The sequence below is a fragment of the Cariama cristata genome, unplaced genomic scaffold (assembly GCF_000690535.1).
Source record: "Cariama cristata isolate BGI_N322 unplaced genomic scaffold, ASM69053v1 scaffold6752, whole genome shotgun sequence".
Classification (NCBI taxonomy): domain Eukaryota; kingdom Metazoa; phylum Chordata; class Aves; order Cariamiformes; family Cariamidae; genus Cariama; species Cariama cristata.
The window spans coordinates 54525-82189 of NW_009603217.1; the positions used below are offsets into that span (position 1 = coordinate 54525).

At 38.6% G+C, this 27665-nt stretch overlaps 1 protein-coding gene across 1 annotated transcript in view; it reads left to right on the plus strand.

Annotated features, from left to right (window-relative positions):
- EBF1 (early B-cell factor 1) overlaps positions 1–27665 on the plus strand; it is a gene marked incomplete at its 5' end in the record, with an annotated part of 76093 nt that overhangs the window by 46171 nt on the left and 2257 nt on the right. Inside the window, 4 exons of the mRNA XM_009695083.1 lie at positions 15347–15412; positions 16015–16192; positions 17751–17930; positions 21647–21841. Of these exons, the coding sequence (XP_009693385.1) occupies positions 15347–15412; positions 16015–16192; positions 17751–17930; positions 21647–21841 (619 nt within the window). The remainder of the gene's footprint in view (positions 1–15346; positions 15413–16014; positions 16193–17750; positions 17931–21646; positions 21842–27665) is intronic.

The following is a 27665-nucleotide window of genomic DNA, read 5'->3' on the forward strand; positions in this document are numbered from 1 at the left end:
TGGAACAGGCTGCCCAGGGAAGTGGTGGAGTCACCATCCCTGGAGGTATTTAAAAGATGTGTAGGTGTGGTCCTTAGGGACGTGGCTTAGTGGTGGACTTGGCCATGTTAGGTTAACAGTTGGACTTGGTGATCTTCAAGGTCTTTTCCAACCTAAACAATTCTATGATTCTAGGAGGCAGATCAGAGGAAACAAGAGATCTCTGGGGAGAAGTGAAAAGAAATACCATGATGCTAATGTTAAGAAATTGTATTGTTGTCCTGTAGAAGCAGCCTGTAGAAAGCCTGCCTGTGGAGCTGGGGAATAATCCTGCATGTGTGCATGCAATTTCTCTGCCTCGTGTTTGCATGTGTGCATACAAATACACGCTTATTATTGGTTCTTGTATACATAGTGGCAGTGGAAATCACTAAAGAGTTCAGTTCACAACAACATGTTGAGTCTGTTGAGGTTCATTCATGTAACTACCCTACAATCCTTAAAATAAACCCCTGGCAGATATGTTGCGCTTCCGCAATTTTGTTAAAACTCCACAGCTATAGCTGTAAACAGTTTCAACTGTGAACTAGATTTGAAACACATCCATCCTAAATGGTTTAATAACAATGATTCCTCTTTATATGCAATTTCCTAGAATTTATTTGCCATTTTCACCACTCTCACAACTCATCACTTGTATTTAAATTAAGAACAAGATTGTTCACTCTGTGTTTGAGAAGCGAGTCATTGCATCGACCTCCTCTGTGATCTGCCGTCCTCTCCTTCCCAGCCTGTTGCTTAAATGGTCTCTCTAGGAGACCCCTTATCCTTCCTGAAAGAGACCTTTACCTAGGTTTCTCTTCATGTAGATGAAAGTGGAGCCTCTCTTTCTAGCACACAGGGGCCTCCCTGCTGAGCAGAGAGCACACGTAACCAGGCTCCTCCTTCCCTTCAGCTCCTTTTCTCTGGTCAGTCATTAGACGCCCCCCCCCCAAGACATATCCCACCTCCTTGTTTAGGACACTAATAGAAGACAGGTGGTTATTAGGAACCAGTGGCTGGCAAAAGCAGTTGTCTTTTCCCATATGAAATCCTGCAGATCTGCCCTTTATCCATTGTGACATGGGTATTGTTTATATTGCAAAGAAAGGTGGTCTCTAAATGTGGGTGGGTTGGCTCAGGCTTGCTAGCAGAGGTTAAAATAGCAATGAAGACAAGGCAGCTCAGGTTTGCTGCTTCAGACAGACCCAATAGAAACTGCAGAATGGATCTCCATCTGCTAACTCAAGATACTATATTTTAACCTAAGTTAGTCCTTTTCAGCTGATTTTTTTTTTCCTCACGCAGTGTAACCAGAGGGTTGTTAGAAAACTTTTATACTAAGTATGGGTACTAAGTAAGGGGGAGCATATGAAGAGCAGCTGTTGGAGTTCATCTCTATAGCAAGGAGGACATGAGATGTGCTTGGCAGTTTCTGCACTGTACTGTAAAATTTGTAGGAATGTGAGACCAGAGTTAAGATTGGTATTGAACCCTTAACAGTTGGGTTTTTTTCATTTCCTAACAATTTGGGCATTTAGTTGGTTGAGGGTCTTGTTTGGATTTTTGGGGTTTGGTTTTCAATTTATCCTGTTGAAAATATTCAGGGAGAGAGTTTCAAAGATATTGAGAAGACGACCAAGATGCCTGAGGCTGCTATGAAAGTATCACTCTTATGGGGTGGTGCATGTCAGAGGCATGTCTGGGAACATGCAAAGAGTCTGAAATGAGAGAGAGCTAAGAGACAGAGCCACTCTGCTCGCTGAAGGGCAGAGCCACATACAAATGGCTGGCAAGGAGCCCTTTCCTTTCTGAAGGTCAACAGTGTGCATACACATTTCAGTGAGTTTTCTTTATAAGTGGGTCAGCATTTACTCAGCAAATGATTAGAGCAGATGGTGTAATTTAGAATCTATGACAAAACTTTTAATAGATCAGGGCTAACATGATGACAAGGAGCTCTATGCCATTCTCCATTCCTGATTCCTGCTTTGCCTTGCGGTAAAAATCATGCCTGGGATTGGCTTTTCTAGACCGCACATTCCATCTGAGCAACTTGAACCACTTGTTTGAACAACCTGTACGAGGGCTCCCCACATTTCTCTGTTCCTGTATCCTCGTTGTTGTTGTTATTAAATACAACAATTAACTGAGGGTAGCAGGAAGATATCAAACAGGTAAACATGGTCCCTTGGAGGAGCAGAGCTTTTGAAGGAAAAAGCCACAGTTTGAAGAAAGTAACAAAGGCTGCATTTGTGTATTTTGCTCCATGGAGCTGAAAATATCTAGTAAATTGATCCCGTGGGAGTAATAAATACACATTACTTTATCTTGTACTTCATGTCCTATACCCCTGAGCCTTGATAGAACAACACCACTTAATAGACTTAAAAAAAGAGTAATTACAGTCATTGGTTGTGTGATATTTCAGCCCTTCCAGCCCTGCCTGACCTTCTAATTTAGCTCACCGTGTCTAACTAATGCATTTATATTCATCTTTTATGAAGCATGTGTAGTACAAAATTGACTTTGCAGCCTTTAGCAAGCTGTGTCTTACCAGGTTTAGGATCTGGTTAGTACAGCGTACTGTATAGCATATGTACATTTACAGCAGAATCTTGCATACATATGGTTCTGATCAACTGTTACTTTTTATTCTTTTGGAAATAAATAAAAAAAAATATTATTCCATTTCATCCTCCCCTCCCCTTTTTAAAGCTTTTATTCATTGCGGCGTTATTTACAGCTAAACATGCAGGCAGAAAGATGCAAGCATTTTTAAAATGATTACCACTAATGTTTCTACTTGTCAGAAGTGCTTAAATTTTCCTGCACTTTGTCTAAAAACTTAGCACTTTTACCTTTTAAGAATTACAAATTTATAAGATCTTACCAAGCTGATTTACAAACACAGCTGACAGTTTATGATGAATGATGTTGCAAAATGTACAATATGTTTCTCTGTCATTTCTATGCATGTATATATTAAGAAGAAGATTAAGAAGAGAGAGAACCCCCCTCTGAAAGAAACCCTTGAGTTAGAGAGCGCACACACAAATCTCTCTCCTGCGTTTCCTCATAACTTCCTGCTCACTTCACTCATCCAGTAGAGCACAATTGTTCTCTGTGCATTTTCTCCCACCATATGGTATCCTCATTACCATACACTAAGGGTCCATATGGGGAACTTGTGAAGTGAACTGTATTCATTTTAACTGCCAGATGAGCAGCCTTTTGCTTTGCAAGCTTAGCTTAAGTCATCTGCTGTCTTTATGTTGTTATGGCAACACAGCACCAATAAAAAATTCTAATCTACTGTAAGTGTCTGGGATCACAGCATTTTAAATGCTTGCCGTAACTGTCCTCTAAGTGAAGATGCTTGTTCTTTTAGTATGACAAAGGGTTATTGTCAACTCCAGCAGGTGGCAGTAAAGAAATTGTTTCTTTTTTTTCTTTAACCTTTAAAAAAAAAATAATTTCTTTTTTCCCCCATCTCCCCCCACCTCAAAAAGTCCTAGAATTAGCACTATGCTCAATCCTCTACACTTCCTAGGATTTCTGATGCTGAGCTCAGAATTGCAGGTGATACTTTTAAGTTGCAACTCAAATACTAAAGGTAGTAAAATCCGGAACTCTGGTTGCAGCTCATGCACTTTACTGACAGAGATGCAGGCTCAAGTACCGCTTCACTGGGATTCTGAAGCCTCCATAGCCACACAGCTAGTTCAGTTTTGGAACTGTTTTTTAGCTATGTTTCCAAACTCCCAAATCAAACACAAAGCTAATTAAGAATATCCTGTAGTAATGGAAGTAAGCAGCAGCATCCTTAAATATAAATCATTTTCACCTCCGCAGGCCACATGATATGTTTCATCTCTGTCTCTCTGGCTGTATTGAAAGTGAATGTTTGTAGTCTCAGTTCATCAGTTCACATTAGCCTCATGCTGAATATTTAAACACAGAACAATTTGAACACACCATGAAGAGAGACAGTGACTGCACTTTCACTTGGAACAGCAAGAGCTCATCTAATAATAATTTAGTAAATCAGCCATTTAGTGGCTCAGTTGTACACTGTATTGTGCCAAATAATATTCAGTTCAACTGTATGCTGGTGAAATTGAAATTCAGACTCCAGTCACGTGGCACTTTTTTGCTCAATGGAGAGATGAAATGGAAAATCACCCTCCCAACAGACTGTTTGAATGTTGTGATTTATCAAAAATATAGCAGAGTGACAATATAAACAGGATTTGGTTGTATGTGGTACAATCTGTTCTAATTAGGCTTTTATTATTGTGATTTCTTCTGCACAGATTATTTGATAATTCAGGATTTGCATTTACATCTTCAGTATATTTTCTATATGGGCAGACAGCAGATATGCATAGTTACAGTCCTTTAAGGCCCAGTCCTGTGGGAAGTGTGGTGAGACCTTTATTGCCATATTTTGAGCCCTCGCTTACAGGGAACAGCATGCCCTTAGGAGCAATGGGGAAGCGCAGCTGCTGCCTTTCCTTCTCATGAAGCACCATGTATGTGACTTCATAGCATGAAAGCAATATCAGATTAATTTCTTTTCCCTGTTTAAGGCTATCGGGTTTTGTAGGGAGAGGTAATATATCAGACTAACTGATATAACTGGAAAAAACCAGACAAGTTTTGGGTGCCCAAGCCTTGCTTCTTGCGTGCTGACTGTACCTTTTCTCGTCTGTATCAGTAGGTCTAATAAAAGATATTACCTCACCCTACAAAACTTGCCTTGGTTGTAACCATAGACCATTGTGACTTCAGCCAAACTGCTATGCTTTAAGACTGTCTCTGATGAAGCTGAGGGAGAAAGAATATTTACCTAGAAAGTATGTTGTGAAGTTTAATTTGTTCCTATTAAAGTGATGCTTTGAGATCTTTGAATGCAGGGCATTGCAGAAGTGTGAAGTAATGTCTATAATCTCACCCACAGTGTCCATTTCTAGCCTAGTTTTAGGTGTTATGCAGTGCTTTACATGGTGATGTAAAATATGATTGCCGTGTATTTCCCACAACACAGTCCAATTGAGTAGCAGAAAAAGCGTCCTCCTAACCATCATGATGCCATTTAGCAGAGAGTGCTGGAAGCAATAGGATGCCTGTTGTCGTAGTTCTTCTAAGAAATACAGAGCTTCACAATCTATACTCAACTGCTGACACTAGAAAACTCAAACATTTTGGTAAAATGAATCAAACAGTAATGTTTCTTTTATGAGATCTCCTCACGGGAAGGGAAGGTTTGGCACCATTTGGAGATCAGGCTCAGTGATCCATCATAGCAAAGTCAGCTGTCCTGGCGCGTCTTATAGGTCACTCGATCGAACTAGTGGCTCTTACAACTATATTATTGCTTATGGAACAGTAATTGAGGCACCATGGTTAAAAATTACCTGGTCTAATAGGCAGTGAACAATTTGCACTCAATACAATTATAAGCCAAATCATTCATTTCATAACACTTGGTCTAATTTATTTGTTGACCTTTTAATATCCATAGCTCTTCAGTAGTATTAACTGCAACTCAGACAAAATCTCTTGTTCATTTTACTTTCATTGATTTTTTTTTCCATTGAGGCAATAACAGTTGTTTGAGTACAACCTTTTTTTTCTGTTGTAAAAGTCAATCATGTAACTTATGTTGATATAACTCAGCTGGACTGAAATGTCCTCTAAGTACGATAGCATGCAATCTCATGCTACTTGTATAAACATGGATATGCATTTTGGATTTATTTTAAAGAATGCTTTGGAATATATTTGTGACTATAGCTGACAAATGATATGCTTGCTGAGAGGAGAATGAAAACAAAACACGGAAACATTTTTTAAAGCAGTGCTTTATGAATGTAACACATTTTTTGTTCATATATTACAGGAGATCTAAGATAAAGAAATTTGGAATTTATCTCTGTTAATTTTGTTCTTTAGGATGACCTAATTGTCTTTACTAGTATTACTATATTCATAATTTCATCTGGGCATAGCATCTTGTCTCTTGAAGTCCTAATGTTTTACAGAATAGAGGTGCTTAATTTTTCCAAATTTGAGTTTCTGATAAATAAAATGTCTAAAAGTTGGGGTTTTTTAATAAATAGGAAAGAAATAATACTAATATTTTGATAATCTGAATTTGCTGTCATTTTTTCATCTTTAAACTAGCATGAGAGCTAAGAGTTTTTGATGATCAAAAAAGTTACTGAAATATTGATGTATTTTGAAAAAAATTGGTGAGTTTTGAGGCACTTCCATAAAATATATTGTTGTAGTGACACTGGTAATCTTTTCACTCACCACTGAAAAAAGGCGCCCTAAATCATATAAAATGGTATGCTTGCTTTTACCTTGTGGAGGTGTACACAGAAAGATAGTGTTGTCTCTACGAAATGCTGGATAAATTTAATTTCTTAAATACATGGTTGTTCAACACTTATACTTGCTTTGGATAATTTCAGCTGAATTTTCAAGTCTGTAAATCAAAAATAATAGTAAACCTTTTGTTTCTGATAAGAAAGTTGAAAATTTCTCAGAATATATGCTAGGAGGCAGTTCATTGAAGTAGTCTTTCTGAGCCAAAGCCTCTTTGTACAATAAAATACTCTAAGTCCTTTGAACACATAGTTCTAAAATACAGTTGTTACACATTTGGCATTTTATGCTTCCCTAGAAATTACCACTTGGTATCTACACCTAATCTATGGTCTGTCTTTTCATTTCAATTGGGTCTGAAGTGGTCCTTCGTTGTAATGAGAATGCCCCTTTCAAGAGACTTCTTTTAATTATACCGATGATAAAATGTAAGTGAAAGTAGTCATTTGTAGGGGTTATGACTGAGCAGTGTTTTAACTGTAATACTAAAACCTACCAACGTTATTCCAGTCTCTATTTCAACATTTTTATGCACTCAGTCTCCACAGAACATAGTGGAATATCATCGTAGGTCAGAATTTCAATGAGTCTTATTTTTCAGTTTTCCTCTTGCTATTAAAAGTAACCTGAACTCTCAGTTGCTAACTACTGACACTTCCTACCTGAAGCGTACAATCCAGAAAGGTGACAGTTTCACAGACCTTAATGATATGCTGGGTTGGGTTGGTTTTTTTGTTTTGGTTTGTTGGTGTTTTTTTCCCCTTCATTAAAAAAAAATGCGTGTGGGTCTTCAATTGCATGTAGATGAACACTAGTTTTTTACAGGAAATAGCTAGTTTGGCATTCTCAGGTATTTATATGGGTAAATGCATTAATAAAGACCAACTCTGAAATGGAAAAAACACATATTTACACATATGTACAATTTACACTTTAATTGATAGGTAACTCTTCTGATTTAACGCAGCAGACATTCTTGCTTTGCAATACCGGACATAATTATATAACTCTATAGATTTAAATGCAGTCAAGTGAATTATGTCACCCAATACCTTCTAGATTTGACCTAATAGGAGAACAATTTTAAAGTGATACAACTTGATGTGTGTTTGGAAGTCTTTGTGTGTATGAATGATAGAAAATAGGTATCAACCTGTCTATTTGCTAAGTAAAATGTTTTTCACTCTTACAAATACAGAATTGGATATCTACATTGTACCACACACGAAATCACAAGCCACGTTTAATCTTTTTTTAATCCCCAGTATTCCAGAGAATATTTCTAATGGCACAAGAATACGCTCCGCAGAATAAAGCTTCTAAAACAGCCTGTGCAGTATCTTTGAACAACGGTCTCAGAATTTAGTGTCTCTGTTGATTTTTCCAAATTCTTTTAAAGTTTACTTGAGTCCAGATCCTTCAAATAATTCAAAATGGTCGTCTTCTTCCATAAGGAGACTTTGACAATTTTCCAAAAATATTTGGGTATAAAATGGTCAGCAGAAGACTTTGAGTAATAACTTTTTTTTTTTTTTCTTGCAACTGTCATCTGCAGCTGTTTTCAAGAAATAGGAATGTTAATACTATGAACAGCAGAGGAAGAACTATCAAAAATCTTACATACGCAAAACCAAAAAAACCCCCAACCCTAAAAGCTCATTAATCTCAATAATGAACATCTGCTTCAAAGAGCTGTACATGCTGGTACAAATAGTTTTGGGGTAAATTTTCAAAAAGAAATGCCTGAGTTTCCTATCTGAGATTGCTTTGTACATGTCTGTCTCTCTATTTTGCCCAGAGAGTGAAGGTAGCTATGGTACATAAGGAAAATTTCCAGTGAAAAATGTGCTTTTAAGTCATTGTGGCAAACCTTTGAGGTCAGCTAGGAAAAGAGATCTAATGTTATCATTTGTTTGTTCATATGTTCATGGATAAATCAGGAATAATCTTTTTGTTATCTAGATAGATGGGAATAGTATGAGTCACTGTAAACTGGTGGGATGGAGGAATTTCTGTAAGGGAAGTTGGTGAAGAATTTTTTGTTAGCCATTGAATTGAGTTTATGTGGACTTACCCATTCATGATCTGGTTTGTACCTATTTCATTTATTTTGTCTTCTAATGATTCACTGGATCTGACAAACTGATCATAGTGTGAAGGATGGGATTGCATAACTAAGGAAAAGTATGTGCAGAACTGGTCTTTACATGCTGGGATAAATATTGCAACCCTTTGTACAGCATGAAAAATGTGTTTCCTTTTGTGATCTTGCTATGTTTCAAACTGAGGGGATCTGTCCTTAGATCCTCACAGTGTGAGCTTGCAAGATAACCTGTGGGAAATGCTGTAGAAGATGCCAGAGAATTACCATAGCCTCAATTTCTTAATGACAGTGTTAGTGAGTCCCAAATATAACTGCTATCTACCAGCTACAAACTGATGTGTTGTAGGATGTGAATAGATATAAAAGCACAATGTAGTAATATCTACCAGCCCTGCACTATGTGCATGGAAGGTAGATTGGCCTCACAATTTAAAGTCTGACAACTCTGAAGGGTTCCTGCAGGTAGCTATAAATGCCTTTTTCTAGTAAACTTAGGGGTCTGGGGCAAGACATAATGTAAACATACTTAGAAGAATCAAAGTTCTACGGCTATCTGAAGGACATAGATGTAATCACTGTTGGATAAAGTCCCTAAAAGACGTGATTCAAGCAGTGGCAGTGATTTCAGTTCTGCATATCTGCTCTCACGTACCCACTCTTCTCCTTTTGACTTAGAGACCTAACATTAGCAGAGAACTCCAAAGCTTTTAGCAAGAAAACTATCCAAATTACTTTACAGATGCTTCAGTTGATGATAATATGGTGGGAGCATCCAGGCCCTCAAATGTCAGTTTATTCAAAGAGTTATTCCAATGCAACTATAGTAATGCTAGTTTATTCCATGCTACTATGTATCTAGATGAAGTACACATCTGTGCTAGCTACTAATTCTGTTGCTGTTGTTATGTGCCCACCATTTATGGAAATGAAGACCAGCAGCATGAGTGGTGTGGATTAAAAAAGAGGATAAAGGGGTAAGATGAGAGACTTGCAAGGATGGACTTACAGGTGATCATCATAATTTTGTTCCTTCTTTTGTCAGCAGTATTTGCAACGGAGACAGTTTGAATAGGATCTGTTTTCCCTATTGCTATGCATTTATCACCTTTGTGGTTAAGAGGTGTTTTAATCATCGATTCTCAATGTTTATGGCTAGATGCCTGCTCGCATTTGCACTTCAGTGTTTGTTCTTTCTGCTGCCTCATATAGGCTTTCTATATTTTATTTATAAGGTTGGCTCATTGTGGAGCAGGTGGTAAGGTCATGCATGACTGTTTTTAGTGCTGTAGATTTAGGCTGTGATTTTCAGTTTGGGTGGAGGCTGATGAGACTACAATGTCTTGGAAAAGCTAAGGTTCTAACTCCCACTGTAGACTTATTTTCTGGAAATTGCCACTGAAATTCATTTACAGGAATTCAGTGCACTTCCATCCTATAGGCAGCCATAAGCAGAAGCTTTTTTTTTTTACCCCTCAAGTGAAGTATGTTGTCTTTCTCATTTTGCTGTCCTGTCTCTGTAATATCTATATGGTGTTTACTTCTTCAGTATGATTCAATTATAATATATGGAAATAATTCAGTTGTTTGTTTGCTAGAGAAGTTTTCATCTTTGTGTGAGTACAAATATCTTTTTAGTGAAATGGCCCTGTTATTTTATACTTCCCATTAGGCTGGCATAGTTCCCTCAGTTTTACAGGAAATGGAGGATCTTTACATTTTGAATGGCTTTTATGAGTCTTTATAAAACTATAATTGCTGAAAATGATACAATAATGCAGTGCTCAGTGTAGATGTGGAGAGATAGGAGATTCTGGACAGGCTGAAACTCTTGTATACCAAGTTAGATGGCTGGCATTTTAGATCTGTGGCATCCTTCTAAATGGCTGTCTACCAAAATGTTGGGTTTGCCTTTACACTTGAAAGAGGTGTTCACAATTTTATCTTTATCTTTTAAAATACAATGCATACACAAATTTTAAGTTCACAACTTAGTTCTAACATATCCTTAACTAGCACATTTATAGTTTCACCCAGTGAAAAACAAATAAAAAGTTTGAGCACAAATTATTTTAATTTTGACTTGAAATTTCAGAATGTGACCTTTCAAAGGTCAAGAAAGGAACCGGAGTCTGATGTTCAACATCTTGACTCTGCAGAAGAGTTTTTTTCTTGCAAGTAGCCACCAGAGTAGGAAGTTAGAAGGCAGAGCCAGGAGGTCAGACATAAGAGTCAAGGAAGTATGAATGACATCATCATCCCTAAGTACCCTTTCAGAAGATAAATGAGCTCTCTCTTATATTACAATGCTAAAGAGCATTAGAAGGTGATATGATATCTAGACAACACATAAGATAAATGCCTCAGAGTACGCTAGAACAGCTTCCCCCCCACGCCCTCCACAAGTACATAAATCCTTTGGTGGTCTCAATAATACAATATGTGGCTGATGAGTATTATATATTGTGGTCAGCTGCTTCTTGACAAAATTCATTTAGATTTAACAAGTACCTTGAACATTATCTAATCTAGTTACTTAAGCCAAGTGACTCAGTGTAACTCTAGATACCCTTTAACTGACAAGGCTCATAACCCTTTTGGGACACAGAGCATATTTATTCCACTAGTTGCTGAATAAAAAGTAAGCAGATGTCAACAGAAGAAGTATCTTATCTTTGTTAAAGCTGGCACAAAATATGTTTGTCATGATAAAATGACACAATATGTTTTCGTCATGATAAAACTTGAAATGCAAGTTTCATGATCTTAATGAATTTCTTCTGAAGGGAATTCATGCCACAAACAAAACATGCAAAGTTGCTGTAATGTTGGTTCAAGGTACATTCTTTCAGAAGCAGATTCAATCTGAGTTTCAGTCTTTGTGCTTCGAAAGCACAGTCATTCCAGTGTGATTTATATAATCTTTCCTACAGTAATATTGGAATATGCAAAGTTGCAACAGACTTCATTACCCAGCCTCCTCTTTTGCTTATGCAAACACCCCTTAGTATTTTCAGGAGGAAAATTTAATTAAAATATTAATTGCATTCCTGTTTCAAAAATTTAAAAAGTAAAAATCCCTCAGTAGAAAACCAACTTCAGTTTCAAATCAAAATGGACTCTCAATCTGTGGTGTGTAGCTGCATGGAGGGCAGAGTATTTAATCACTAAAGTAATCTTTCCATTTTTAAATATTTGCTCAATTGTTATTTTTATAAAGATAAAATGATGCTCATTTGAAATAAAAAGCAAGACAGGAAGACCCTCACTTTAGCTCTAACTAAATGCTGCAAAGTCCTTTATTCTAAACCAAAAGCTGTCAGACTTTTAGCATTAATAGAAGAGTGGATCTTTCTTGACAAATGCCCCCATAAATTAGATATTAGCTTTAGTCAAACTCTGTCTCTCTCAGGAAATATTTCCACTTGCATATTCTATTGGAAGGACCTTACATGATGCCCACTTACTGCTATGAAAATCTAGGCTTCTGAGATGAAGGCACAGAAAAATCTATGTGAACAAATGAATATCTGGAATAACAGACCTTGAGCTTATGCAGAGATTTCTTTTTATAGAATGTGAGTTTCACTCAGTTTTTGATATGTCTGTCTGCTGCTCTGTCCACCTATCTGTCTGTTTATCTATCACCATTGCAGTGGTAACATGCAGTATCAATTGGATTTTAAAAGACATAGATCTTTTATATTAGCTGTCCCTTTTTATAATACCTTTTACAAATTTAATCAATGCATTTTAATATACAATATAGTTTAAGTGCAATATACAATAAATATTTGAGCTTCATCTTAAACATGCTCTAGCCTTTAAATTGTTAAAACTGCAGTGCCCTTTCAATCTACTTACATAATGTCATAAAATATACATTTCAAGGTAAATGAAGTCAGCTACTTCAATTTAGTCCCTCAAACTGGTAGTAAATGAGAGGTTAACACTATGGTGCCAAACCCATTATTGAGTAAATTTAGCACCTTGGACAGCTCTGTAAAATCTTTATTGCTTTCCTGACCTGCTCGTCATGTTCTGTCTATGTGTTCAGTGGCTCTCAGCTCTGATTGAAAGGCAATATATTAGATCCCGAACACAAACATGCTCGGGGGCTGCTTCACTGTGAGCGTAATGACATGGAGGTGAGAACAATTTTCTGGTCACCGCAATCCAAGCACCTTGCAAGGTCTGTTGCTCTAACTTATAGAGGACTTTTGGGGCTCCTTTGTATGTGGAGTGGTAACAGTAGCTTCTATGGTAATTTAAGCAGAGCTGCAAAGGGTTTAAGATGCATTCAGAAAGCAAGAAGTTAATATCTTGAGCATGTGTCTATTAGCATTTTATCGTGTATTTTTAAAGCTAGTTTGTGTCTGTAAGATCTACCATCAGCTCTGGAATAGAAGATACCACTATTTGACACGGGAGTTTTTGTGTAACATCTGCTTTGTATGATCTAAAAATGTCGTAAACAAGAAATGCTTTTATTGTGTGAAAATATTGTTAGAGAAAGTATGAAACAAATTTACAGACTCTGAAAGTGTTGAAAAAATATAACCATTGACTAGCTAGGAAAATTGAATGCTACTTGTCAAACATATTTCAATAAACCATCATGACAATTAGTTTTGTTTACATGCAATATGATATGGCATCAAAGAACTTCCAATGTTTAAGAACTCGAGTATATTTGATATTAGGTAGAGCATCTGTAAGATTCCATGTAATTACCTCATTTTTTAACATGATCTTCAATCTCTTTTTAGATGCATTCTAAGGTTTTTAGCTCAGCATAGCATAAATAACTATGATTAGTCAGGTAAAGCAGAAATGACTATTTAAACTTTCTTTTTTTTAAGTAATTTGGCATAATGACAGCTTACGTTAACAATATTCCAAAGCAGTCTGCAGGCTCTGTATCACATTCTAATTTTCCATCAGTGAAATATACAGTGCAAACAATTTCTATTGAAGTGAAATAAATCCTAGTTTGCAAAGTCAAACACCTGTGCAGTAATTTTCCACCTAAAATCATGGATTGAAAAAGATAACATTTTTCATTAACATCTCTGTTCTTCTCTAGTTTGTATCTTCAGTATGAGGCAAACAGGGCAACTCAGTGTTCTGATGATTCTGGTAAAACAACAAGGACTGATTGTACGAGGGTGTTGTTTGTAGTGTCTGTGTCCATTATTATATTGCTAACTGTTGCGGTCAAGCTACACAAAAAACCCCCCCAAACAACAACCACAACAGGAAGAAAAAGACTGTAGCAACTTAACTCCTCAGAATCTTTCAAATGTAGTGATTTAAAAAAATCCATCAATTATATATTACATCTCACTTCATATGTGGAAAATAATTTAAATGCATGTTCTGAGAGAGGATTGTGTGCAGCAGAAGGCAAGCCTAAATGTTTACTGGGAGTACAAAAATCCTTCATCTCATTTTTGAATTTAGGACATTATATATGTCATAAGTAGTTACTGCAGTATGACAACTATTTTGTCTTATATTATAGAGAATTTAAAATTGAAAAAAATGCTAATATGCATCTAAAAGCTTGTCATTTGAAGAGTTGTTCAAGGATTTTTGAAGGGGTTATGGTGACAGCAAAATGAATGCAATTATATCTCTATTTTCTGATCAGAGTCTACCGTATATGAAAATTGAGCATTACTGTTTCTTTTTGGTATAAAATATGGCTATTGTGTAAAATATTTTAAGTTAAAAAGTTAAAGTTTGTAGAAAACTGTAAAATCCTTAGACCTGGTACTATTTTTGTAAGCTACCTGCAGAAATACACCATGGTGAATAGCATCGTGTTAGTATATTACAGCAATACTTAGGGGAGGAGAATTACAAAAATACATTGTTTTACTCAAAGGACAGTCTTGACTGGTTTTGATCTGGCAGTTGGGAATCTGCTAGATGCTTTGAAAGAATAAGTAAAAAAATGTCTTCTGGGTTAATTTTGCAATGCATTTTTACATTTTTCTATCAAGATTGTTCATAGAGATTTTTTCCACAGTGTAAAATGTAAGAACACAGGAAATGCTATTATTACGTGAACACCAGTTTAAAATACTCTTAAGAAATACTAAATGCAAAGGAACAAATAGGAAAATGGAGAAAAAAAAAATATGCCCAAAATAGAGAACTAAATCCCAGACTGTTTTAAATTCTGCTGTCCATGCAGGGAATTTTTCCAGGAAACACTGCACCATACTGGGCCGTTCTCTCACACTGCATGTGTTTTCCTCTTGTGCATCATTTTATGTACATGGGTCCTACCCTGACCCACCATATCAGGATACAAACCAAAGAGTTGAAAGGTTACATTACCAGTAGCATAGGACTGATTTGGCATCTTTTGAATGTGGCCTGCTGGGTAAGGTCACAATTCCTGCAGTATGCAATTAAGAATAAAATAAACACATTGAAGGGATTCATAACATGCTCTGAATGACATTGATTGCAGTAATCTGGTAAATGACCTCAGGATTGTATTCTGCAATAAACCGATGAGTAGTTTATAGTGCAGATGGTAGAGACAATTGAGTGATGTATTTTATTTTGCAGCACCAATGATTCTCACCTTTTGACTTGATTAAGCGTGTGAGTGAAGAGGATGAACTAGTGGTTTAACACCATTCAGTGGTTGCTGAGAGTTGTTACAATTAAGGTGTACCTGGTGGGGGGAGAAAAAAAAAAAAAAACACAGAACACGGTGCAACTAGTAGAAGAGTATAAAAGATTCTAATATTTGTTTTCCCCCACAAGGAGTTTATTGAACTCAGAGGAATGTATCTGTTTTTATATTGACAGGAAGTAATACTTAAGAGGGCTGCTGATTTAGTAGAAGCACTGTATGGTATGCCACATAATAACCAGGTAAATGCATTCTACTTCAGCAATTCTAAAACATGGCTATTTCTTAGATGTATAGCTAGATCAGAGGCTAAAGGTATGTGATACTACTATGTAAGCCAAGAGTAAATATAGAGGGCAATGTCATATCTGGAGTGGGGTTTAGTTTGCTTGTTTTCTTTTTTAAAGGGTGTGAATTTAGTGCTTGTAAAAGCAACGTGTTATTAACCCTGGAGGCATTTGCCCACTTTCACTAGATACTATATAATATGGGCAATGATAGACATTATGTCTTTCCACCAGTCATTTTTTCAATCTTACCCTAAAGATAGCTTTAAGGTGGAGTAGGTCTAGGCTCCAGCCCCATTCTGCCAGTTGGTGTTGTTATACAGAAGCACAGCTGCTGGGACTGAAACTTCCAACTCTCTTACCACAGATGTCAGGATTTATCATGAAGGCAGCAGATCTTACAAGCATTAGCTATCAGTCAGTCAACTGGTTTAGAAAGAAAAGCATCTTGGTTTTTCCTTTGGACAGGGAAATGTTTCATTTTAATGTGTAAGAAAAGGTTTGTCAGAGTCACATTGGTAACTCTTTTATTCTTTTGTTCCCTTCTTTTCCTCCAGGAAATAATCCTGAAAAGAGCAGCAGATATCGCAGAAGCACTCTACAGTGTCCCCCGCAATCACAACCAGCTCCCTGCCCTTGCTAACACGTCAGTCCATGCAGGAATGATGGGAGTGAATTCCTTTAGCGGTCAACTAGCTGTCAATGTTTCCGAAGCCTCACAAGCCACCAATCAGGGTCAGAAGAAGACTCGTCTTCCTCTCTCTATCAACCTTTTCTGATAAAAGTCGGGGAAACGTGCAGAGCAGTGAAAGAGTGATGGTTCAAAACTGAAGGCTGGGAGCACATTTAGACAGACACCATCCCACACGCGTGCACAACCTTTGAATGACACAATACTGTCATGAGACGGGGCTTTCTTTAGTGAGTTTTGTCCCAATTCAGGGAAAGCACTTCTGCATATATCTAAATAGCTTTTCCTTTGGCACAGAATAACACTTGTATTTGTGTTTAAATCCCACTAATTTTAAAAGTATTTCTGTCAGCTTGAGCATGTACTTAATGTTAAGTACTTGCTTATATATTTTCCTGAGCATGGATGATCTCTCAGTTTGGGCCCTATGTAGCATTTCTTTGTAACACAAAACTATCCCTCGAATACTTGTCTGTTTGATTTGGTTTGGTTTTGCAAGAGATATAATATTGGCACAATATTTTTTTTTCTTTTCTAGATTTAGACTTTTCTAGATTTTGAAACTAGCAAAAAATAGAGATATTTACAAAGACATTTTCAGAGCTTCTCTAATTTTTAAAATAAAGTGTTTTGCACTTCGTATAAAATCAATATTGTTTTAATTCCTGCAGTCAAAAATAAAAAAAATTGTGAAGAACATTTTTGTAAAAACCCTTTGCATTTTCCCCTTTCCTTTGCTCAGCTCAGTTTATTATCCAATTTAAAAATCTATTTTAATGAGAAAGTATTAGAATGAGGCTTTTTTCTAGAAGGGCAGACAAAATTATTTTATGTTACACTAAAAAAAATATAAATTTTTTTTGGATTAAAATATTTTATGGATGTACTGTGTGGTAGGAAGAAAAGTTGGCATTTTTTCTTGTAGGAGTGAAGACACGTTTTATATTTCTGTGCTTCTAGAAACAAATCTTTTTGGATATTTGGATATGAGTTTCCCCAAACATCACTTCCAGAATTAGGTAGAGATTCAAATTTTAACTTTAATTTGATAGTCATTTTCTACCAACATAATGATCAGACCAGGGCAGAAAGACTAAGGGTATCCCACTACTTTGAGAAATATACCCTATGTTTTCTAAAGTGTGCAGTAATCATCTGATTTGAGATGTGTTAAATGAGACTGACATCAGAAGAAACTTAACAAAAACCACATGCTTTTAACATACCTTAAGTCAGTATGGACTCCTCACTTTGAAAATGTAGGTCATGTTTACTTAATTTCCTACAAACAGCTCTTAGAGTGAGTGTTCCTATAACCCAGTGGTAGTCCTTGCTTGAGGGCATGGGTTGCCTGAGGAGCTGTGAAGGCTGTAGCCTCCGTCCTCCCGCCTTGTGCTCCCATCATCAGTGACCTAGGCAGTGAGGGTTCACAATTTGGGTTACCTGGTGGCAGTGGTGGTCAGTCCTGGCCCTTCCCATGCACACCATGGCTGGACTAGGCTGCTGGCTTGGTAGCCCAGAGTTACTTGCTTGTAGCTGCTTGTGTAAGAAACTGTTCTCGGGCTAATACCAATTTCTAAATGTATTCCCTCCCCACAAAAGGTTTTACTCGCAACTCAAGCAGCGTGTCACCTCATGGCTATGTGCCAAGCACCACCCCTCAGCAGACAAATTATAACTCTGTCACAACAAGCATGAATGGCTATGGGAATGCTGGAATGTCAAATTTAGGCGGTTCTCCAACCTTCCTGAATGGATCTGCTGCCAATTCTCCCTATGCCAGTGAGTATTAGATGGCTTTTCTGTATTTTGCACATTTTCATTAGAAGGAGATGGTGACTTTTCTGTGATAATATTTAGTTTCTATTTTGAGCACTTGAAACAGAGCTTGGTCCTTTCTCTCCTCTCCAAGGCACTGAACTTTGAAGCCCTTTGAAGACATTGTTATTGCCAGCAATGCTCTTCTCTGGTTTTATTATCATTATTATTATTATCATTATTATTGTTGTTGTTGTTATTATTTGGGAGTCTCATAAGAGCTTAAAAAGAATCATGTGTCTCATGATTTGGGCTGACAGTTTCAGAACTTACCTTATAGTCTGTAAATAAGAAACACTGTCCTCAATATTGCTAGAAAGCAGGGATGGCGTAAGTGACTTAATGTCTGTTGGAATGGATCAAAAGTTAGTTGTCAGTACACAACTTTTTGTTGCAGGGGATATGAAAGGCAGCAAAGGACACTTGCTGCAGGAAAAATAGTTTTCTCCAGCTGTAAGATACGAAGGGCAGAAAAGTTTACTGTAACAAGACTGACATTTCCATAAGCTGCATGATGATGTTTCCAAGACCTCTGAGCAAATAATAGTTCATAACCTCTATAGAAATTATGAATTACTATCAGACCTAATCTAGATTGCTTATACTCCATTTGCTTTGTAAGTAGGTATTGCATTGACTTCACTGAGAGCTTAGTATTAGTCAGTAAAATGTGAGTTCATGTTTTAGGGTCTGTACAGTGGATGCCACAAAGATGTAAGTCATACAAATTATATATTCCATGGCGGAAAGGGCTTATGGTCTACAGTCCCAAATATGGAAATATTTTTGTGTAGGACTAACTTTCTGCATTTGATATTAAAGGTTCAGTAACCTGTTTAAATATAAGTACAATTCTATTGGTAAAGGCCCATGAACCTCTTCTGCAGCCGCTCCCACAGCTCAGTAGTCCCTATCCACATGAGAAAATTAAATAGGACCTGCGCAATTACTCTGACGTTACTCACGTGGCATAAAGGATTCCACTGACATCTGTAGAGAGTTGCTAGCAGAATCAGGCCAGAAGGTCTTGTCATATAAATAGGTTTATAGGCTGAGACCTTAGCATGGATAGGACAAACAGACTGCTGAACATACCAGGGTTTACACTGCGAATCATAAGTTTAGTGGTGTAGCAGCAATAATGAATTATTTTGAATTGCATTGCTAGAGTTCAGAATTAAAAAGGGGATAGTAACCCTGATTTAAAAAAATACCTCCAAGTCTTCTTAGCTACTGCAAATTTAGAAGAAAATATTTACCCACATAACTAGTACTTATAACCTGGGAATTGCTAACCAGTTATTATTTTTGTACTCTAATAATAATGTAACTTGTAATGTTACAAAGTACCTTACTTATTAAGTTGAATTTACTGTCATAGAATCTGCGCACTCTGAATTCATAATATAACATGATTGATGAGACATCTCTTTTTGGAAGCAGATGCCAGTAATGCATTTAAAATACTCTAGCAGTGTATTATTTCATATTTATGAACGAAGTCCTCTTAGAATAGCACTTCAGTTCCCAGCCCTGGTTCTCTATTCTAGTTATATTTTGGAAGGTTTTCTTGGTAGATCTGTCATTCTGCTAATGCCTAATCCATTGAATCAGAAAAAGCTTCAATCATGACCTGAAAATTAAAAGGTGGCATTCTTAATTAAATCAATAAACTAATTGCTGTATAGTAGCAATTCAATTTAGGCACTTTGATTGCTCTCCCTTAGCAAGTACTTCCAGACATAGAGTGACTTCAGACTAAGATTGTATCTGTCAGACTGTGAAACTTTGAACATTTAATTTCCATTAATTGATTTCCTCACTGTTAACAAATATGATATCAGATTCTCAAATAAGAACTTAAATAGGGTGATTTTTATCTACATAAATGCAAATAAAATAATTCAAAGCCCAGCTGGCAGGAATTTTACTCTATAATATGTAATTATTCATAGCCCCCTCGTGTATATAAGCAGTTTCTAAACAAGAAGAAGAATGAAAGTATGAGATCTTACTACTGGTCCTCTCCTTTTTTTTTTTTTTTTTTTTTCCTGTTGGATAAGAGGGGAAACTGGCAATGATGTTTGAATATAAAAGTAGTTGGTTTTATTTACGTGAAAACAAATTCACTTAAAACCTCAATGATAAATACATGAACCAAATGTATTTATCCCACTATATAGTAAAACAACGATTTAAGGATATATGTATTTAAAAACTGAACATCCTATATAGCAGGTTTGCATTTTGGACAATCAGTTCAGTCCCTAAAAAAAAAGGAGAGCCTTCTGTCTACACTTATCTAGAAAAACTAAAGACTTTCACTTTATTCAGTCTTTTAGTTAAAGGCAGATCTTCAATTGATGTATACCAGAATGGCTTCATTGCTTAGCTATTGCAGCTGAGGTTCCAGTCGATGGCTCTGAATGAGAATGTCGTATTGACTGTATTCAGACAGTGGTCATAGATCCTCTGGGAGAATTATTTGTTTTGACCATTATAAAACAGACTTCCATTTTCAAAATTCTCTATCTCAGGTGAGATATGAAATGCCAACTCCATTCCTCTGCATAAATAAAATGATCACATAAGAAATATGACTGTTTTTCATGTCGTTGAGAATTCCTGGGAAGTCTCCACAGCACAAATTTTCCCAAAGCTGATGGATACAGGGAAGCTGGAGACTGACTTGGTACTAGTAGTTATAACACAGAAAGCATCTGTGGCCATTGTCAGAAAGGTTTAATGGTTTCTCCCATTGGGAGATAAAAGAAAAGGACGATTTCTGTCAGTTATCCACACGTCTTTTTGTGCAACAGACACTGAAAACACCAGTGCCAGGAGACCAAAAGCATAAAAAACTGTCAGAGCAGAACAGCCATCTCACTGGTTGTTTCATGCTGGATGGCCTTCATGTGTGTATATATATATGTGTGTGTGTGTGTGTGTGTGTCCATGTATACATATGTATGTATTCACAGCTTTTGGAATAACTCCATTTAAACCCTAGTTTCAGCAGGGTTTGGGAGAGGAAAGAAACCCAACTGTTTTTGCCGACTTTGGACAAGCAGGTTGACTGAGTCACCACTAAGACCTCTCTACCTTCTGCAAATTTGCTTCAAACCCCATAGGTCTTTCTGGAGCCATCTTGCTACAAGGAAAGCATGGCTTAAAATGCTGGGTTTGGAGGCCAGTTATAAACTCAAACCTTTCCAAGATAAAAATTTCAGATTCAGATTTGTACTTTAACCACTCTCCTTGCCCATCGGTTTTGTAACCCCTGAGTTACCTACACAGTCTGGATTCCCTCTTATCCACCTACACAAAAGCATTACAGATTCGGACTAGGGAAGTGGCTAATGCCAATCACTAGAAAAGTTTGAAACAGGGTGGCAGGACAGGACTGTTGTAAGAATAAGAGTTGCAGTGACAGAGAATTAAGGGAGGGTTTAAGAGCTCCTAGAATTACTGCTCCTGAATGCCTGCAAAACAAAACAAGTGAGTTTTCTGTAGTGATTGATAACACTTTGTGAACAACCAGAAATCTAACTGCAGTAAAGGCCTTGGCCACTTCAAATTAGACCCAGGGTGTCCAAGAAGCAGAATTCTCTTGCTTCTGCAGCCTGCTGATTATCTAATACTAAGGAATGCCTTTTGGGGGGTGTCTTTTTTTCCTCTAGTTGTGCCATCAAGTCCGACAATGGCGTCCTCCACTAGCCTCCCCTCAAACTGTAGCAGTTCCTCTGGGATTTTCTCCTTCTCACCAGCCAACATGGTCTCAGCGGTGAAACAGAAGAGTGCTTTTGCGCCTGTTGTGAGACCGCAAACTTCTCCTCCTCCCACCTGCACCAGCACCAATGGCAATAGCCTGCAAGGTAGGTGAAACCAAGCCTGGAGCATAGATGGCTGCTCTCAAAACCGTGAGTTCCTGGTGCCTTGCGAGGCTCTAAGCGACACTGAGTTGTCACAGGGGACAGAAGACAATGGGGGATCCCTGGTGGTCTCTGTCCTAGTCCTAAAGTTTCCTCCTCTAAAGAGTAACTGAACTCACCACCAGCCCACCTAGTACCATGCACGTGTTTGGCAACCACCCTATCTCTAAAAAACTAATACTGCTGAATTGAGAGGCTGTGTCTTTTAAAGCACAGACCTACTGTTATGATAAAAATGAGTAATATTTCAGCTTACTAATACCATCCTTTTTCTTTCTTTCCTCTCTTATTCCCTGTTGTCGTCCTTTATCAGACCAGTCTTTTGTGGACTCTAGCAAGTACTCCACTGCAGGGTCTCTCCAGGGGCTGGCCTTCTCCTGAAGTACGTCACTCAATCTTCCCTTCCTTTTTTTCCTTTGTCATAGTACACTTGTGCAGAAATCCTTCTGAGAGCAAATAGACTGTTACAGAGCTTGGCACAAACCTTTACGTTTCATAAATAGGACACATTACAAACTAACAGCAGCATTTTCCAGTTTAACTCATACCAGGGCAAACATTAGTTTCCAATGATTAATGTACCTCTGTGCCAATTAATTCCATAAATGGCGCAGGGCCTTTTCAAAGCTTCTTGGTATCAAAGGGCTGCTCCTTTTCTGCATCCCTTCCCCTCTCTTTACAAAGTATTCCAGCATTAGCACCTAAATATGTTTTGAAGCATTGATGCAAGCTGAGGGAGTGACAGATAAAAGCTTGTCAAACTGAGGATGCTGCAAAGACCAGCACTGCCTATTTCATTGTTTGGTTCAGCCTGTTTTACAACACTGTGCCTAAACCTTCCTGTGTAATTACCTCACCGTGCATTAGTGTGCTGAGAGAGACATTTTCATGCTCGCTTAGACTGAGGATTTTCCATAAGCAGATGCAGCCAGCTGCCTCCAACTGTGCCAGAGGTGGGAAAGATTTTGCGGTATGCGATGTACTTCCCCCAGACCTGAGGTCTGTTTTCTTTTCCACGTGTGTGTGCAAATTATCCAAAGAACATCGAGCAGGGAATAAAATCCGTTATTTTTAAAGCCGTATTCAGAAGGAGCTGTGCAGAGCTGGGGGAGGATAGTTCCACATACTCCATATGTCACTCTATGGCCTCTGGAAAGAGAAACGCCAGGCTTGTGGGCATAATGCTGATAGCACCATTAACAGCCAAAAAAAATCTATATGCAAGCAGAGGGGAAGGAATTCATTCATAAAAACTGGGATCTATCGTGACTGAAGGAAAGCATTGTCCTCAGTGTATTTTACACTGATGCACTGGAAGGAGGAATCCTTGCAGATGTACACACACGCACACAGAAATCATGAAAATACTAGGAATATATAAGCAGAACTTGTGTACCTTTGGTCAGGACTTTGTTATAAATACAAACTGCATCAGGAACAAAACTCAACAAAAATTTCAGATAAGCTGTAGTGTTTAGGAGATTAATTTTTGCATGTTTTAAAAAATTTGGCACTACCGACATGCTACAAATTTTAAAGGCAACTGCTAAAAACGTTTCACCTCTGAATTAAAAAAAATAAAAAAGGAGCTAAGAGTTGACTTCTAGAAGCTTTTGAACATGTTAATGTTTTTTTCTTCTCTTCACCTTGTCCAAACTTGCTGTTGCAGGTGGAGAGAAAAAGCGAGTAACAGGAGAAAGCTTTTTCAGGCACTGTTTTTCCTTTCACAAGACATGGAATTCTCAGATTCCACATACTCAGTTATGAAAAGCAATTATGGAACGAGCTGAGGGCACCAGACACAACTGGGGCTTGCTGATTGCCTCCTCATTATGTCACATCCACATCTGTAATGCCCAGGAACCACACAGATCTGAGTGTTTCCCCTAATTTTTATTTAGCAATTCAGTTTTCATAATAGGAATGAAACACCAAGAGATGGTTCATTTCTAGGTCATCACTGAACTTCTTGGTGAGTTAAAGACACACAGCCTTTAGTCCCATGCCTTCTGACACCACCTGAGGCTTGTAATAGTCACTCAGAAATGCACTGCCTGTTGTGCCTTATTGCTTAAATAAACAACTATGTATAAGGAGGCTGTCTTATCTCTCTTGGGCTTCTGGATACATCAGAAAGCAATCAAGCTTTCCTTATGTAGCTTAGATATCAGCAGAACTCACTAAAACAACAACTAGGCTTATCTGTTGTTCTCTTTGCCATGCAATTTTGTAAAACTCAAAATACATTATTTCTGTAATTTGCTAGCAGCAAATACGAATTAGTATATGATAGAAGAAATAGTGCCCATTGGTGGGAGTTTTTCTACTCTGTGCTGTCCCTTTTTGGAGGTGGTGTGATCTCATACCTACACTGTTTCCCACTGATAGCTCTGTTTTCCGGCTCAATAACATGCTACAGCTGAGAGAATTTGCATGACTAGATGTAGCACTTATGGAATAAAAGTAGAGTGATATAAATGAAGACTTGGAAAGAATGGAAATATCAAAGCTTTTAGGCAGAAAAGATATCATTTGCCATTTGCCTTGTAATTTAATTCAGAATTTCAGAGCTCTTCAAAAACAATAATGCTTTGAAAAAAAAGAAATGAGATCTGCATCTGTACCGTTTATTTCCAATGGCAAAATGTGCATGGCTGATATGTAACTACAGGGAAATGTTTGAGCCATAAAGGGAGGAGTTCCAATTATGTCACCTTTGTTTGGGCTCTTACCCAGGGTAGACAGCTGTGCTGTCCCAAGAGGGAGACTATTCTCGACCACTTTTTGATGAAATTGATTTGGTTCTGATGAATCTTTTAGCTTGAGAATTTCTTGTTGGAATAATATTTTGACATTTGCTGAAGTATAGGTAATTTTTCTAAAGCAAAACATCTTGTTTTAAAGTTTCACTAAATTTAGAATTTAGAAAGGGCTGAAAAGGACAAAAAAGGCTAAAGTAGTATGCACAGAGGGTTAATTATCCATCTGACTCTACCCAGTTGCACTCATCACATATCGGAAGACTCTACCCTTTCCCGTCTCCTCAACTCCTTGCTTATCTGAGCTATAAAGGAGGGAGGACAGTTGTCAGTATTGCTTTTCTCTGTGCTGTAACATACGGCACTGATGTCCAAGCACTGCAGTCCCACCCCTATATTCTGCTAAACAGCTGCCATCCAGAAATCTCAAAGTGCTTTACTGATAGAGATAAAAATTGTTATCTTCAAGTAAGAAACAGAAACAAATCAAATTGCTTGATGTAATACAATGAGCTAGAAGGAGAACTGGGACAAAACCTGTGTCTGAGGTCCATGCCCACGTGAGTCTTTCATATATTCACATAGGGAAAAATCACACTCTCACCCTTAGCTGCAAGTGGCTGCCTTGTAGAGCTGCCACAGCAGAATTACAGTCTAGCTGACTGTCCATCACTGTCAATACCTATTTTATTGATGCCAAAGAGGTCTGTGATTCAAGGTCCGTAACCTGGCTCACATGTAAAGATCCTCATATCTGCTGGAAAGACAACACAGCTAAACATACACAGTCCAGGAGGTTCCTGCAGAGCATTGATGATAACTTTTTGACACAGGTGGTGGAGGAGCCAACGAGGAGAGGTGCTCCGCTGGACCTTGTACTAACAAACAAAGAAGGACTGGTTGGGGATGTGAAGGTTGGGGGCAGCCTTGGCTACAGTGACCATAAGATGGTGGAGTTCAGGATCCTGCCTGGAGGAAGCAGGGCAATAAGTAGGATTACTACCCTGGGCTTCAGGAGAGCTAACTTTGGCCTCTTCAGGGACCTACTTGGAGGAGTCCCATCTGTTAGGGCTGTGGAAGGTAGGGGGACCCAAAAGAGTTGGTTAATATTCAAGCACCACTCCCTCCAAGCTGAAGATCAGTGCATCCCTATCAGTAAGAAATCAAGGAAAGGGGGCAGGAGACCTGCATGGATGAGCAAGGAGCTTCTAGCAAAATTCAAATGGAAGAAGGAACTTTAAGGAATGTGGAGAAAGGCACAGGCCACTTAGGAGGAATATAGGAATGTTGTCAGAGTATGCAGGGATGTGATGAGGAAGGCTAAGGTCCGCTTGGAATTAAATCTGGCAATGGATGTCAATCAAAGAGCACAAGAAGGGCTTCTTCAAGTGTATCAGTAGCAAAAGGAAGACTAGGGAAAATGTGGGCTCTCTGTTGAACAAGGCGGGTGCCCTGATGACAGAGGATACAGAGAAGGCGGAATTACAGAATGCCTTCTTTGCTTCAGTGTTTACTACTAAGGCATGCCCTCAGGAATTCCAGACCCTGGAGGTAAGAGAGGAAACTTGGAGAAGGGAAAGCTTTCCCTTGGTCAAGGAGGATCAGGTTAGAGATCATTTAGGCAAACCAGACGCTCACAAATCCATGGGCCCTGACAGGATGCACCCACGAGTGCTGACAGAGCAGGCAGATACTGTTTCTAAGCCACTCTCCATCACCTTTGAAAGGTCATGGAGAGCAGGAGAGGTGCCTAAGGACTGAAGGAAAGCCAATGTCACTCCGGTCTTCAAAAAGGGCAAGAAGGAGGACCCAGGGAACTACAGGCCAGTCAGCCTCATCTCCATCCCTGGAAGAGTGGTGGAGCACCTCATTCTGGATGTCATCTTTAAGCATGCGGAGGTAAAGAATGTTATCAGGAATAGTCAACATGGATTCACCAAGGGGAAGTCATGGTTGACCAATCTGATAGCCTTCTGTGATGGCACAGCTAGCTGGGTAGAAGAGGGGAGAGCAGTGGATGTTGTCTGTCTTGACTTCAACAAGGATTTTGACACTGTCTCCCATAACAGCCTCATAGGTGAGGTCAGGAGGTGTGGGTTAGATGAGTGGACAGTGAGGTGGATTGAGAACTGGCTGAATGGCAGAGGATTGTGATCAGCGGCGCAGAGTGTAATTGGAGCCCTGTAGCTAGCAGTGTTCCCTGGGGATCAATTCTGGGTCTAGTCTTGTTTAACTTATTCATCAATGGCCTGGATGAAGGCACAGAGTGTACCCTCAGCAAGGTCACTGATGATACAAAACTGGGAGGAGTGGCTGATCCAGTGGAAGGTTGTGCTGCCATTCAGCGAGACATGGACAGACTGGAGAGTTGGTCAGAGAGGAACCTGGTGAAGTTCAACAAAAGCAAGTGTAGGGTCTTGCACCTAGGGAGAAATAACCCCATGCACCAGTACAGGCTGGGGGTTGACCTGCTGGAGAGCAGCTTGGCCGAGAAGGACCTGGGAGTCTGGTGGACAAGTTGACCATGAGCCAGCAATGTGCCCTCATGGCCAAGAAGGCCGATAGTATCTTGGGATGCATTAGGAAGATCATGGCCAGCAGGTCGAGGGAGGTTATCCTCCCCCTCTACTGTGCCCTGGTGAGGCCAAATCTGGCGGGCTGTGTCCAGTTAGTGCTGTGTCCAGTTCTGGGCTCGCCAATTCAAGAAAGACAAGGAACTATTGGAGAGAGCCCAGTGGAGGGCAATGAAGATGGAGAGGGGACCGGGATATCTGCCTTACGAGGAAAGGCTGAGGGAAGTGGGTCTGTTCAGCCTGGAGAAGAGAAGACTGAGAGGAGACCTCATCAATGCTTATAAATACCTTAAGGGCAGGCGGCAAGAGGATGGAGCCAGACACTTTTCAGTGGTGCCCAGAGACAGGTTAAGGGGCAGCAGCCACAAATTGAAACTCAGGAAGTTCCAGCTGAGCATGAGGGAAAACTTCTGTACTTTGAGGGTGGCAAGGACC